A 15,606-nucleotide genomic window follows, 5' to 3' on the forward strand; every position below is an offset into this window, starting at 1 on the left:
GTGCTGCGATTCATGGGGTCGCAAAGAGTTGGACACGACTGAGCGACTGAACTGAACTGAAAGTGCAGTCGTGGAGAGGCTAACGAGGACTGGTAAGGCTCCCCGGGCTGAAAATTTTAAATTTCACCACCATTTTGTGGTCCTTTTAATCTCAAAACAGTTCTGAGAGGTAGGCAGTATTTTCTTCCTTTCGCAGAGGCTCGAAAAGAAGAAATTGCTTGAACCCAAGCGCCAATCACTTGAACGGATGCCCTCAAGCAGCGTCCCTCCCCTAAAGGCGGAGCTAGTGCGCAAACGTCGCAGACTTCTGACAAGAAACCCAGGCAACTTCCGGGAGCTTCCCGAGATGCTCAGCCCGCTTGCGCCGCTACGCCCCATGACGTCAGTCACTCTGCCCCGCCCTTTCTGGAACGCTGAGCTGCGGAGCGGGCCGGCGGCCATCTTGTGAAGCGGAGAAGAAGGAGGTGGCTGTTCTGGGCTCCGGGAAGCCGTTCGGGCTGGGGCTGCCGGCCGCGGGGCGGAGGCACTCGCGCGGGGGGTAACTCGGGTCTGGGTTCGGGTGCCGCGCAGTTCTCGCCGGTAAGACTCCTGCAGCCCCGGAACGGGCGGGGCTGTGCGGGTCTCGAGCCGCCCCTTGGTGGCCCGGGGCGGGGCCTTCGGAGGCCTCGGAGCCCGCCGCAGCGAGCGCCCTACACAAAAGGGTCGGGGCTTAACTGAGGGGGTCTTGGGGCGCCACTTGCGCCTCTCAGTTCTGAGAGGATGCAAGAAAGACACAAGAGAGGATGGTCTGCCTACCGAAGAGGGCCCGAGGCCATAGCGAGGACGCCCCGGTCGTCTGAGAGGGGAGGAAGCCAGAGCTGGTTGCCCCAGCGGCCCGCAAAGGAACGGGGACTGCAGTGAAAACACGCTACATTCCAAATGAACAAGATTCTCTATGCTCTCACGTGGGGCAGAGATTATAACTGTGTCCCGAAATGAGATAATCGTAGTGAGGACACTCCCTCCACCGGAAGTGGGATGGAGGCCTCTGAAAAAAGGGAATGGACACACCTGTGGGGAGGGAGCTGTAGTCGGTTCTCTCCCTTGAGTGTAGGAAGGAAGTCAGAATTGGCCGGCCGCCATAGAGGCCTGAAGGTAGAGGGGGTTGCTTTGAGGCCCAGCGTTGGGGTGGGGCTTGTTCTCCGGGGTGTAGTTAATTTGAGAAGGCCGCAAGGGTAGCGTGGGGTGAGTCCCCCTCGCGAGCTTTATGAGAATTGTTAAGATGTTAGGCCCTTGGTTCCCGCGTAGGGAAGGGTCTGCTAAAGAGCATGACTTTACGTGTCCCTTGGGAGAGATCCTCCAGCATTTAAGGTGGAGGAGGTTCAATGGGATGCGGAGACTGGGTGATTTTGATGGAGAGTGAACTGAGTTTTTGATTGAAGGCTGGAGATGGTAGTTTGCGGCCACGTGAAATGAGTGGGAGCGGCTTTGATAATCCACAGGTTAGTGACAGGAAGATCACTAGTGCAGGGGGCTTAGTTGCTAGATTGTAAGTCCATGGACTGTGTTTGCCGTATAGTGGAAAATTTGAGCTCCGGTGAGGGTTACTCTGGGTTATTCATCTCTGAACGTACCGAGAGCTGTGTAGTGGAAATAGACAACATACGCGAGGTTTCTGGATCTTAAAACCCTTCTTGCTCCGGATTCCCAGAGATGACAATGTAAATTGGTATAGTTGGCAGGAACCAAAATATACAAGATTAAGGTGATGCCAGTCGATATAACCTACTAAAAAACTGATTGCAATTGAAGGTTTTGTTGAAGGAGAGACTTCGGACGAGTATTTGTTGTAAAGCTTCTTGTATGGTTTTAAATGGTGTAATTTTTGTAAAATGCAGTACTAACATGAATTTCCTTGGGTTTTATTATCTAATTTACATTGTAATGCGTTTCAGAGTATTTGCAATTGAAAAAAATAATCTTAGAAGTCTGGACATATAGGCCGTTCTCATTGCGTTTTGTTTTTTAATTATAGAGATACACCAGACTTGTCGTAGTTTTGATAGCGTGGAGGATTTCTGGACTTAGTGAAAGGAAATTGTGTTGAGCCGTTTTCTAAGAATTTTAAAAAGCTGGGAGGAACTGTTACAGGAGGTTAAAAAATGTTTATGGTAAATAATCTCTGAAGAAAATGATATGTTTGGCTTGTTTTGTAAAAGTTGAGGATGTGCTCGGTATTATTTCTGGAAAATTTTAATGAAGCAGGGAATGCATTTTTATATCACTTTTATATGCTCTATTATTGGTTATTTTGTTTATGGATTGTGATGCATAATTTCATTTTTTTAATGTTCGTATCTGTTAGGTGAAAAATGTGAAGCTTTAGAAACCATCATGGTAGTTACTTGGAATATATTGTTATACGCTGATTCCAGAAAACTTCAGGCTTCTTTCACTTTCTTCGACATACCAAATGACTGATTTTTGCATGATGAGTTTGGGGGTTGTTGGTACAATTTTTAGACGTGAAACTTGATTTTGTGGGCCAGTGTGTGCCAGGTGTTGAAATTCAGCGCCAGTATTCATGCTGTTTTTATTCCATTTTGTAGATAGTCACTCCATCCTTCTATTGAATATTTTCTTCTCTAGATGAAATAGGAAGAACTTCTGTCAGTAACGGTTGCGCAAAAGATGTTTTTAGATATCCCTGCCTAAAACGCAGTGACTATCTTCCATTTCTCTGATCTTCTGCCTGGCCAGTAAGTGCTTGATAAATGTTTGTGGAAAAAGTGAATGTTGTTGTGTTTTAGGTCAACTAAGAAAAATCACAATCTATAGTTTTGTCAGATTTTACTACCACCACACATACACCTTTTGGTTTGCATAGAGTTTAGTTCATTAAATTTAAAGCCTTAAAACCAGTAGTGAGGGTGAATGTTTTTGGCTAGGTTAGAAGAAATATTGTTTCTTTGAAGTCTAAAGCCAGTAAGACAATGAACTTTGTTGGCGTTTGGGGGGATATAAAAAATAATATAGTCTTTTTTGCAAGAGCATAAATATCATATTTAGAAATGTCTTTTTGATTCACTGCCTTTGAATACTGACTGGAGATAAGTGAGAAAGTGGACAGTGTCAGAAGATTTGTCTTAAGGACGGTCCCAGAACCTGAAATATGATCCATTTGGGGATGGAGACAAAATTAAGTCGATGAAGCTATGTTCTTTTTCATAATGCATACCATGATGTAGTTGTGTTGCATGTAACATGGTGCCCGTTATGATTGGTTCTCTATTACTCATCTTTGTGGTGAACATTCAAAGGGTGCTGGTGTTTGTTTTCTTTTGAATCTGAAGATCTTAGATTGTACCTGTACCCTGGTTCTTGTGATCAAAAACTGATTTAACAAAGTTAAAATTCACTTTCGGATGTTTATTACCAAATGAATAGTGGAAATGGTCAAGTTCCTATTTGTGCCTTGGCTTCCTGGTAAAGAAGATTGTTGTCAGACATTTTATCCTGAAATTCCAAGTTTTTGGAATGGCTGGTAAATAAGAAAATCTGTCTTCTCATAATAATATGCTAAAATTTTGTAGCAAATATTTGTCCATGTATCTGGTATTTGTAAAGTGGAAACAAAGCCACTATGTGAGTTAATCCTCAAGATAAAGTGCAAAAGTATACTAAAGCAAGCTTCTTGTTTTAGTTCTAAAATATATCAGTGGATTTAATGGCAAATCAAGGCCATTTTCTCTTTCCCTTAGCTCTATGAGAAGGTAAAACATGCATTTTAGATGTTTTGGTGCTTAGAATTGTTTCAGTCTTTCTAAAATTCATTAAAGCTTAAGGTGATTGGAATGGATTTTTCATTTTGGTATCCTACTTTTAGTTGCTTGCTGACATTTAGAATGCAGGAATGAGTAGCTTCCTAATGCTTCTATTAAACAGTAATGCTTCTATTAAATCATTGCGTCCCTTTCCAAGTGAGATGTTGAAAACAAAAGTACTTTAGTTCTTGGAATTTCTATTTGAAGGAAGGGATGTAATATGAAGAGTTGTGAAGTTCTGGCTTCTAGCCTGAGCTTCCTGTGTACTTTTCTTTGGTATGGGATGAGGTGGAGCTTCTCTTTTGCTGAAATAGTGAAGATTAACAATTTATGTCTTGATTGATTTTGTAACATGTACATTCAACGTGTTACATATACTTCAGCTAGAGATTTGTCAAATTCAGCTGGTTCTTTTAACTTTTCTCCTTGTTCAGTAATTTCTGGCAACCCTGTAGACATTTTTGGTAGTAGATATAGCATGTTCCCTTTGGGCTTAACTGGCTGATACCAGCCTTGTTCCTCTGTGGGTGGACATATCTTACTTACCTTCTCCCGTCTGAAAGGGAGGAGGCTGAGGAACTTGTTTCCCTTGCCTTCAGGGCACATGTCCTGACCCCCCATACCAGACCTTTTGAATTGGAATCTCTGGTAGGAATCATCACAAGTGCTTAACTAGAAAATTACCCTAGTCAAACTTGTACATTTAGGGGAAAAAAACCTGCAATAATTCATGCTCTTTGTTTGAACATAAACTTTATGTAAAGCAAGCTTTTTTCTGTTTTACGTTGCCTTTTGTGACCTGTTAAACTACTAGATGTGGCTTTTTAAGTAAAGAGTTTTAGAATTCTAGACAAATTAGTATTGATTGTACAACTATTAAAAGATTTAACACAATGCTCTGGACTTTTGAAAGTGTTGTTTCTGACATATAGCATAACTTTTTGTGGCAAAACAATCTCAGTGTTCTTTAGTAGTAATTTGAGTGGCTGTTGATGTTTATTTTAGCTTGTTCTACAGAAAAGTTTGGAGTAACACTGAAACTTTTGAATGTCTTTCCAGTGATGCATATTAAGCTCAGTGGTGGTATCTTGATCTTGACAGATAGCTAAAAATAGGCATCATCATTCTAAGTAGGCTTCTGTGGGTAATCTTAATACCTAACAGTGATGATTTTCTTCTACTCTTGAATATAGTTGTCTAATCATTTGGTCATATGAATTGCTTGTGAATTGTTCATAACCAGTTTGGGAGAAATTCCAGTGAAAGATGAGTGATGTGTTTTTACTTTGGAAGTACTCTTAATATGCTGGACTTTTTATTTTAACAAGTTTCTTGGAACAAGTTTGGTGTGCTAGAAGAAAAAAACTTGCCCTTAATGTTTTGAACTCTGGTGGTTTTAACTAGGAATTACTCCTACAACCAGAACTTTTACTTCATTTGTGTTTTTTTGTTGTTCGATTGCTATTTTGGTGCAAAGGAAAATATCTTGAGAGAGTAACATTTCCTTGAATACCCTTGAGTTGATGACTTAATTTGTCCAGTAACTGTTACTGTGTGCTTTTTCATAAAAATTTGGTGGGAATCTGAGGAGATAGATTGCAGTTGGACTTGTGTTATGGAATTTTCTGGACTGGTTTAATCATCAAGTGATTAACGCAATTACCAGGTGTGAAGTTGAGCTTTATGACTGTTTTAGTTTTCAGTTGATTCATTCTTCTTGGGCTAATTTATGACACATTCTTGATGTGTGTAAATATATAATATTTTGAGAGAAAGCATTTGAAAGCAATACCAAATAATAAATAATAAATATGTGGGATTTTGGTACCTATATTTTTTTCTAATACTTCATAATGATGTACTCCAGTGGTTTCATACTCGCCTTCGTAATATACAGTTCAGTGTGGCCTGTGCGTATTTTTGTGTTTCCTGCATTGATTTTTGCCTCCATTTATTCTCTATTGCAGTCTAAAAGTTGGTTTTAATTGGTTGCCCACAGGATTGACTTGACCTCTACTTCTTGTTAAGAAAATACATCTCTTATTTTATCAGGTAAGAGAATTTGAATAGAGGGTTTGTTTTTATACAAAATAAAATGAGATAGCTTATTAAATAACATGAAAATACGTATAATAACTGTGTTTTTTGTTTGTTTTTAACAAGCTTATTTGAGGGATGGGATTGGGGTGGATGGGTGTCTTGAACAGTTGTTCATTCCTTTGGGAGTCAGTTTCCTATGGATGCATTTCTCCTGCTGAATTCCTCATTATTAGGCAGTAAGTAGCTGTTTTCTTTCCTCGGTATCATTTTAGACCACCTACAAATAGAGGTGCTTGTTATTGGTATGTTTTTTTTAATATTCCTTTGTGGAATAGGTTGAGAAAATGGTAGAAGTATATATGTCATATGTTTTCGAGTACAGATTGACTTTAGATGGAACCTTATTGATTGGAATCTGACCCTCTTGTTAAATAACTAGGATACTCTCAAGCAAGATAGATTGAAATGGCTCATCTGTCAGACAGGTACTTTGTAGCAGAATAGCAGATTTTATTTCATGTTTTTTCAGAACCTAAAACCTTCTCCCCTTTGGATGGCTGTATGAATAAATCTTGTGCACTACTTTAGTTTACTCAGCCCTTTTCTAGATGGTAATCTGGGCAGACCTTCAATATCATGTTTTCATGTGTACCTTGTACAGACTTTGACTAAATCCCATCTCTCAGCAGCAGATGGTTTGAAGACTTAACTGTGTATGTCACTTTAGCCCTGTGTTTAATTCTTGGGACATATTAAAATTCTCATCTTATTGTCCTAATGCAAACTAACATTATCTTTGTTTCTCTCTCAAGTTTTGGGGATCTAGATTACCCAAGATGTTTCCCCCAATTAGTGATTAAGTGATTTTTGAAGTTGAATGGATTATTGTCTTAACTTGCTGTATCTTTTAGAATTAGTAAGGAATGAGAATTTGATTTAATGAACCAGAACCTTCTTGATGAACTTCTTAAGAGACTGCTAAATAGTAAATAAGGGCAAAGGAGTCTTATCAGTGTGATGTGTTTAGTATTAATTTTTCTTACTGATAATTTCGACCAAAAATGAAAAGCTTCCCCCTGCCTCTTTTCAGATTTCTAGTGTTTTACGTGGTCTTATTTTGTGTTTGCCAGTCCATCTTTCTGGGTTAAATTTGAAGGTGGCTTTTATTTTTGTGTAGGTGTGTGTGAGAAAAGTGTCTGAAAGCCAAACAATGTATTTCTCTTGTGTACATCAGTCGTAATATTGAGATATAATTGCAGATTTTGTTGCCTGAAATTAGCATTCATGTAATATTTGACATTGGAAAGCTGCTTTCATGGAGTTAGTATCCTTAGAGCTTGCAGCAGGAAACTTTGCTCTTCTTTGTTCTTATTTGAGAAGTGATGAAGCCAAAGCTCACATAATTTATAATTTTCCTAAGATCACAGAGCCAGTTTCATAGATTTATGTTTCAAAGTCGATTTTTAAAATGGCTTGGAAAACATCCTATGTTGTTGACCACATAAATTTCAAATTAATATATTTTTTCAGCCTCAAGAATTTGTTTTGGATCACTTTACAAATGGCTGCTTTTGCATTTATTCTTAGAAACTATATGAACTGAAATACTGAAATTTTATTTAAGTCTGGGAGAAACTTTTCTTTTTGATTATATCAAAATGGACATTATCTACGGAGATTAGTGAGCACCCAGAAATACCTTAGGAGTTATGTTGGGTCACAATAACTGAATAAAGTTCATTCACTAGTTCAGAAACAAAAAAATAGCTCTTTTTCATTATCAGCCCTCCCTATGGGATAAACAAGACCTTATTAAATGAGGGTTTGAGAATGAGTCCTTGGACCTGAGTTTTAATTGGAACAGCCATGTTGAATGGCACTGTAACCAGGTCCTACTTTTTGGAGTGATGACTTCAGATATCTAACATTTTGGCTATTTTATTCAGTATTTCTTTGGGATACTTAGTATGTGTTAACCTTATATGTAATGCATAATCCCATGTATCTTTTTTTAATAAAAATATTTCTTTAGTAAATTGTTTCATCCTAGGGGTGAAATATGGAATCACTTATTTGAGACTTGAATCTGCTTTAGTGTTATTATTTGAAATTCATTGTTATGAGATCAAGCCATGTAGAATAATTTTACAATAGTTCTACAAAGTTATTAAGTTTATAAGGAAGATTCTGAGCCAGTTTTAACTATTACCTTTGACACATTCTTTGTATTTTTTCCCCTGTAGATAAACTTTGTTTCCTGATTTGACATACACATTTCTTTTAAATCTTATTGAATAATTAGTGGCCAGAATGATGATATAATTGGTGATTTTATTGTCCTATGGTGGTTTTTTTCCCCTGAAACTTTTGAGTCTTGAACTTCTAATTGTTGCCCTGAAACTGTTGAGTCCTGAACTTTTAATTGTTCTCAGAATTAATGTCTTTTGGATGTTGAAACTGGGTTTTACATTGTAAATGGCATGTAGTACCCAGTTTTTAGAATATCCACATTTTAAAAAATGACATTGCTTGTGATAGTTTGAGGGACTACTTGAGGGCCTAATACGGTAGATGGTCATTCTTATAGCTGAAAACTTGGTGTGATAAACAGGAGTCTGACCTGGCCGTTGCCTTTTCTCATCTGCAGGTGTGTGTGGTTTCAGCGCAGCATGGCTGTGGTCATCCGTTTGCAAGGTCTCCCAATTGTGGCGGGGACCATGGACATTCGCCACTTCTTCTCTGGATTGACCATTCCTGATGGGGGCGTGCATATTGTAGGGGGTGAACTGGGTGAGGCTTTCATCGTTTTTGCCACTGATGAAGATGCAAGGCTTGGTATGATGCGCACAGGTGGTACAATTAAAGGGTCAAAAGTAACACTGTTGTTGAGTAGTAAAACGGAAATGCAGAATATGATTGAACTGAGTCGTAGGCGTTTTGAAACCGCCAACCTAGATATACCACCGGCAAATGCTAGTAGATCAGGACCGCCACCTAGCTCAGGAATGAGTGGCAGGGTGAACTTGCCTACAACAGTACCCAACTTTAATAATCCTTCACCCAGTGTAGTTACTGCCACCACTTCTGTTCATGAAAGCAGCAAAAACATACAGACATTTTCCACAGCCAGCATAGGAACGGCTCCTCCAAATATGGGGGCTTCCTTTGGGAGCCCAACGTTTAGCTCAACTGTTCCCAGCACAGCCTCTCCGATGAACACAGTCCCACCTCCACCAATTCCTCCAATCCCAGCGATGCCATCTTTGCCGCCAATGCCGTCTATTCCCCCAATACCAGTTCCTCCTCCGGTACCTACAATGCCTCCTGTGCCTCCTGTGCCCCCAATTCCCCCAGTCCCTTCTGTGCCACCCATGACCCCACTGCCACCCATGTCAGGCATGCCACCTTTGAACCCACCACCTGTGGCACCTCTACCTGCTGGAATGAATGGCTCTGGAGCACCTGTGAATCTGAACAATAACCTGAACCCTGTGTTTCTGGGTCCATTGAATCCTGTTAACCCTGTCCAGATGAACTCGCAAAGCAGTGTGAAACCACTTCCCATCAATCCTGATGATCTGTATGTCAGTGTGCATGGAATGCCCTTTTCTGCAATGGAAAATGATGTCCGAGATTTTTTCCATGGGCTCCGTGTTGATGCGGTGCATTTGTTGAAAGATCATGTAGGTCGAAATAATGGGAATGGATTGGTTAAGTTTCTCTCCCCTCAAGATACATTTGAAGCTTTGAAACGAAACAGAATGCTGATGATTCAACGCTATGTGGAAGTTAGTCCTGCCACAGAGAGACAGTGGGTAGCTGCTGGAGGCCATATCACTTTTAAGCAAAGTATAGGACCTTCTGGACAAACCCATCCCCCTCAGCCACTTCCCAGGTCAAAATCGCCCAGTGGGCAGAAAAGGTCAAGGTCAAGATCACCGCATGAGGCTGGTTTTTGTGTTTACTTGAAAGGGCTGCCATTTGAAGCAGAAAACAAACATGTCATTGATTTTTTTAAAAAGTTGGATATTGTGGAAGATAGTATTTATATTGCTTATGGACCCAATGGGAAAGCAACGGGTGAAGGCTTCGTAGAGTTCAGGAATGAGGCTGACTATAAGGCTGCTCTGTGTCGTCATAAACAATACATGGGTAATCGCTTTATTCAAGTTCATCCAATTACCAAGAAAGGTATGCTAGAAAAGATAGATATGATTCGAAAAAGACTGCAGAACTTCAGCTATGACCAGAGGGAAATGATCTTAAATCCGGAGGGGGATGTCACCTCTGCCAAAGTCTGTGCCCATATAACAAATATTCCCTTCAGCATTACCAAGATGGATGTTCTTCAGTTCCTAGAAGGAATTCCAGTGGATGAAAATGCTGTACATGTTCTTGTTGATAACAATGGGCAAGGTCTAGGACAGGCATTGGTTCAGTTTAAAAATGAAGATGATGCACGTAAGTCTGAACGCTTACACCGTAAAAAACTTAATGGGAGAGAAGCTTTTGTTCATGTAGTTACTTTAGAAGATATGAGAGAGATTGAGAAAAATCCTCCTGCCCAAGGAAAAAAGGGGTTAAAGATGTCTGCGCCAGGTAATCCTGCAGTTCCAGGAATTCCCAATGTGGGAATGCCCAATGCAGGATTGCCCAGTTCAGGAATGCCCAGTGCGGGACTGCCTAATGCGGGAATGCCCAATGCAGGAATGCCTGCTGCGGGAATGCCTGCTGCAGGAATGCCCAATGCAGGAATTCCCAGTGCAGGAATGCCTGCTGCGGGAATGCCTGGTGTGGGAATGCCCGGTGCAGGAATGCCTAGTACAGGAGGTGAAGAGCATGCCTTCTTGGCTGTAGGATCTAAGGAGGCCAACAGTGGGCCTCCATTTAACTTTCCTGGTAATTTTGGTGGGTCAAATGCCTTTGGACCACCACTCCCTCCTCCAGGATTAGGAGGAGCCTTTGGTGATGCTAGGCCTGGAATGCCTTCAGTTGGAAATAGTGGTTTGCCTGGTCTAGGACTGGATGTTCCAGGTTTTGGAGGTGGACCAAATAATTTAAGTGGACCAGGATTTGGAGGGGGCCCTCAAAATTTTGGAAATGGCCCTGGTAGCTTAGGTGGCCCCCCTGGCTTTGGAAGTGGGCCCCCTGGCCTTGGAAATGCCCCTGGGCATTTGAGTGGGCCTCCAGCCTTTGGTCCTGGTCCTGGTCCTGGCCCTGGCCCAATCCACATTGGTGGTCCTCCTGGCTTTGGATCTAGTTCTGGAAAACCAGGACCAACAATAATTAAAGTACAGAACATGCCCTTCACTGTGTCTATTGATGAGATTTTAGATTTCTTTTACGGTTATCAAGTGATCCCAGGTTCAGTGTGTTTAAAATACAATGAAAAAGGTATGCCCACCGGTGAAGCTATGGTGGCTTTTGAATCTCGGGATGAAGCCACAGCTGCTGTCATTGACTTAAATGACAGACCTATTGGCTCTAGGAAAGTAAAACTTGTATTAGGGTAGCTGTTCACTTCATTCTTCATAGGGTAGAAATAGTCTTCATAGTGCTGTGATTAATGCATTCAGATTGTTTTCCTAGTGTTTCCAGGTTAGAACCTGTGGATTGTTTCAATTGCATATAGATTGGTTTCCATAACATAGAGTGTTGGTTGACTGTTTACAGAAGACTCACTACCGAGATAAACATTGCTGTATGTTATAGTAAAGCTGTCTCGAGAGAACACAAAAATGATTTTGGCATACCATTAGAGAAACCATTTGTAAAACTCAAATGATCACATAAAGCTTATCAAGGAGTCTAGATTGGTTTTTGTTTTATACCATATGGATGAAGAAGATAGAAATGTCAATAGAGCTCATTAAGGGTGCTCTTGCCAGCTGCTGAAAAATAGAAGCTGGCTACTCTTGGAATTTGGTTCAAAGCTGGACAGATTTGCTTTGTTATAGGGTCAAAGCATTGTCTAAAGTTCTCGTTTTCTTTTAAAATTGAATAAAATCTCTGTATACAGATTCACTGTATGTACCTTTATTGCTTCTTGAGGGTTCTTGCTGTATAGACAGTCCTGCTCCTGAAGTTGCTGCTTTGTTTGCCTAATTGACTCATTTGTAAATGAGCAGAATTGCTTTGTTGTTGTTTTTCTATTATAAAACTCCACACTTGGTTTCTGCTATAACGTTGAACTTTTAATTTCTATTGTCACACTTAAAACTGTGTGGAATAAGACATTTGCCACAAAAGTAAAACACAGAGTCTTCTACCTACCAGAGCCTTTTTGGTTTGACTGCCGAGTTGTAGTTTAGTCAGTTTAAAAATCGTGCCTGTTGGTTGGACGGCATAAAAAACCAGAAACCACTTTCAGTAATCATTGTTTAAGATGCCTAAGTTGAAATCCTGCCCAAGATGGACTCTAATGTTCTGGCAATTTCCTCCTGTTCCAAATTTATGTGAAATGACTTGTAAAACTAAATAAAAAAGGGTCCATTCATAAGAAAGCATCATTATATATAGGTTTTTAAAGTTGAAGTTGAAATTGTTAGTTTTGTTAATGATTAATAGTGTGATAGGAAAAGATCCATAAACTAGCCCATAGATTGATACGTACTTAATCCTGTTACTTGGAGGCTTTTTGGTCTAGTTGTTTGATCAGGAGCCTGTTTACAGAAATTCTAAAGAGTACAAGTGCCGCTGCTAGAGGGGAGAGAATTGAGACTCCTTGCCCGTTCATACTTTGGCATTCAGGACACTAAGGCAGGAGGACCACATGGGTTCTGGTTGGTGAGTGTCCTTGTCATAAAAACATTTGCCTTACAACGTCCTACTCACTGCCGCAAAAGGCTCTACTTATGGTTACTTTTCTTAAAATGCTCTAAAGACGTGTCACATAAACGGAATGGGAGATTGGTGAGATATCATGAAAAACAAATTTGTCTTTTACATGGGCCTCTGTCTTGGTTTGAAACATCCCCAACATTTCCTACAAATCAATGTACTTAAAAAGGGTCAGCCTTTTAAAAGAAGTATTTTCTATTTAAGAAAAATAGTGCCTTTTTGGTGTTGCAATTCAGCAGAACGCTTAAATACAGCGTCTCGTGTAATTTAGAGTTAAGAGTGGCAACAGTTTCATTTGTGTGATAAGATTTGGAAAGCCTTTTCATCACTACAATCTTAGAGGACTGACAGTACAGGATTTTTTGTTTAGGGAAAGGATTATTTAGACTTTCAAAGACGAAATGGCTGTGTTGTGGGTCTTTTGGTAATTCACGAATACAAATTTGTTTTGACAGATCACTAGATAATTGCCTCCTCAACTAAAAAAAGCAATATGTTTGTATATGCTGTTCAATTTAAGTTTTCTGTTAAGTAATCATTCTCATTCCAAAGACAGAGTGCAAAAAACTTCAGCACTGCTTGGGAATCTTATTTCAACTGCAGATTATTTTCCCAAATGGAAAGCTATTTTCATTTTAGAAAAATGGGTTGTTTGAAGATGAAAGTCTTTTTATTTTTCACAATTTATTTTGGTTATGTGTTCATAAATTCTTATTAAATATTTCATATACTTTATTGCAACTACTTTGTTATTCCTACATTTTAGATAAATGCTAAAAAAAAGGAAAACTTGATTTCATTGTTCACCAAATTAAATAAATTTAAAAAATAGTGGTTTGTGTAGAAATTGGAGAGAATTGTGTTTCATATTTGGTCGATCACAACAGTGCTTCTCTTGTTGTGAAATGTAATTAAATACTTTGCCCTCTGGAACTTGATTTTTGTGTATCTGAGACTTATTAACATAGTGCTAACTGCTAAGCATACTGTTCATCTAGTTCTGATTGGAGTTTGAGTTTTTAAAAAATTCTTGAAAATATGTTCTGTGAAACTATTCATACCTCTCTTCCTGCAAATTTTCTCCTAAGAATAAGGTTTGGGATGAAAATTTACATTATTTTCTCATTTGCCTGTATGGTACGAAGGATTTGTAAAGCTTTGCTCAAAGTTTTGTGCATTTGTTAACACGATCATGATATTTTCAATCTTCTGTGTAAATTTTATTGCCTGTTTTTGGTGACTCTGACATTAATAGAAGAGAAACTTTTAGGTTTAGTGGGTCCCCCCTCCATTTTTTTTTTATTTTGTTTTTTTAGTTTAAAGGGTTAGTGAAATCTATAAAATGTATTTTATAAATAAGCAAACTTGTAAACTTTTCTTGAACTTCAGTGAAACAGTTCATAAGCAACATTTGGAGGTGTGTTCTGTGTTTGCACTGTAGTTTGGATGTAGAATTATTAGTGGCTTTTTTTTTTTTTTTTAACAGCACTATTAAGTGATAAGTTTCTAGTTTTGTGCTTCAAGTTGTCAAAGCATTGATAGTGGAAATTCCATTAGGAAACTTTATTCAGAATTTCAGAGAGTAATATTCAGTGTAATTAAGTCAGTCTTAACCCACTGGATGAAAATATAGGGCTGTGTATGGAAGTAAACAGACATACATTTTGGATGGAAATACCTTGGATGAAAATAAGGATGCACGAAAGCCTTAATCAAGCTGAGTCCCTTTTATTGGGTTCTGTCATTGTGTACAGGTGTGGGTCAAGTGTTTAAAAATAAATGCACTAATCAGTTGAACACTTTAAAAATGAGTAAAGAAAATGTAAAATTGCTTCTAGTTAAATTTTCTGGAAGAATTTCTGGCAGTGATTACTTGAAAAATTATTTCCTACTCTGGCAAACATTTAAATAGTTCTACTGGCAGTTCTATAGTAGTACAAACTTTAGAAAGCAGACACAATAAAATGACTTATTGCCAATATGGCCACAACATTGCCAGCAAAATACTGCCTGGGCTTCATTCAGCAGAGGTTTTTGTTTTTATAGATGAAGTCTTGAATATTGTTCAATAAACTTGTCACGAAATAAAACAGGCTGATGCTTTTAATGCTTTAACTGCACAGATGTACTCTATTGAGCTATACCATTAGATATTTTTGGGTCTTTTAAAAACTCGAAAATATTTTGTGCCTTTGAAAACATGGCTTTGGTGATCTTGGACGTAACGATTGTTGCTTATCCTTGTCTGCTAATGCTGAAGTATGGAAAGAAGAGGATACCTGGAACTTCAGGGAGGAATCTTGATTCTAGGTCAAATCTGTGGTATCCACTTTTAAAGACTATGTTTGTTTTGCTAGCAAGCCACTTTGTTAATGTGGACTGAAAAAGAACTGGAAACCAGATGCTCCTTTTCATGAAAGGAGTCTTAAAAGGGGCTGTGATTTTTTTTTTTTTTTAATGGTTAGGAAATGGGAAAAGAAATATTCAGAACATATTGTCACTTGCACATATCTTTAAAACTTTGTTTTCCTTCTTTGTTTTTGCATGAGTGTGTTAGGTATTTAAGTTGGGAAGTGGGGCTAGAAATCAAAAGTATTGCTGGTTTCTGACACTGATGCTCTGATTTTGTCCTTTCCACGTTTGTTCAACTTCTACTGGAAAAAAAATTTAGCAAATAAAAAGTTTCCATAAACTCCATAGAGTCTCTTTAAAAAACAAAAAACTGAATTGGAGTTGCAGAGAAATTAGCGGGCTGTTCCTTTTAATCAAAACTCTTGAAAAATGTTTATAACTTTTTTCTTTATCTTGAAAGTTTTAGCCTGAATTTGAGTTTGAATCCCCAGCTTGTTTGAGAAAGTTTTAGACTCGATGTAATAAATTCCAGATAGTTGCTGAGCTGTTTTAAAAATTGTGACAGTTTGAC

General features: G+C 38.9%; 1 protein-coding gene across 13 annotated transcripts in view; it reads left to right on the forward strand.

Moving 5' to 3' along the window:
- The first annotated feature begins 63 nt into the window (after positions 1–63).
- LOC120868659 (copine-1) overlaps positions 64–15,606 on the forward strand; it is a 39,165-nt gene continuing 23,622 nt past the window's right edge. The window contains exons 1-4 of one of the 13 annotated variants that reach the window (XM_040247418.1): positions 64–579; positions 2,629–2,738; positions 5,771–5,855; positions 8,491–15,378. In XM_040247418.1, the coding sequence (XP_040103352.1) occupies positions 8,513–11,356 (2,844 nt within the window). In that variant the 5' untranslated portion in view covers positions 64–579; positions 2,629–2,738; positions 5,771–5,855; positions 8,491–8,512 and the 3' untranslated portion in view covers positions 11,357–15,378. Of the gene's footprint in view, positions 580–2,628; positions 2,739–5,770; positions 5,856–8,490; positions 15,379–15,606 lie in introns of those variants that run through there. The other 12 variants (XM_040247421.1, XM_040247431.1, XM_040247422.1 and 9 more) reach the window with 12 other exon arrangements.

This window comes from Oryx dammah, unplaced genomic scaffold (assembly GCF_014754425.2).
Source record: "Oryx dammah isolate SB20612 unplaced genomic scaffold, SCBI_Odam_1.1 HiC_scaffold_10, whole genome shotgun sequence".
Classification (NCBI taxonomy): Eukaryota; Metazoa; Chordata; class Mammalia; order Artiodactyla; family Bovidae; genus Oryx; species Oryx dammah.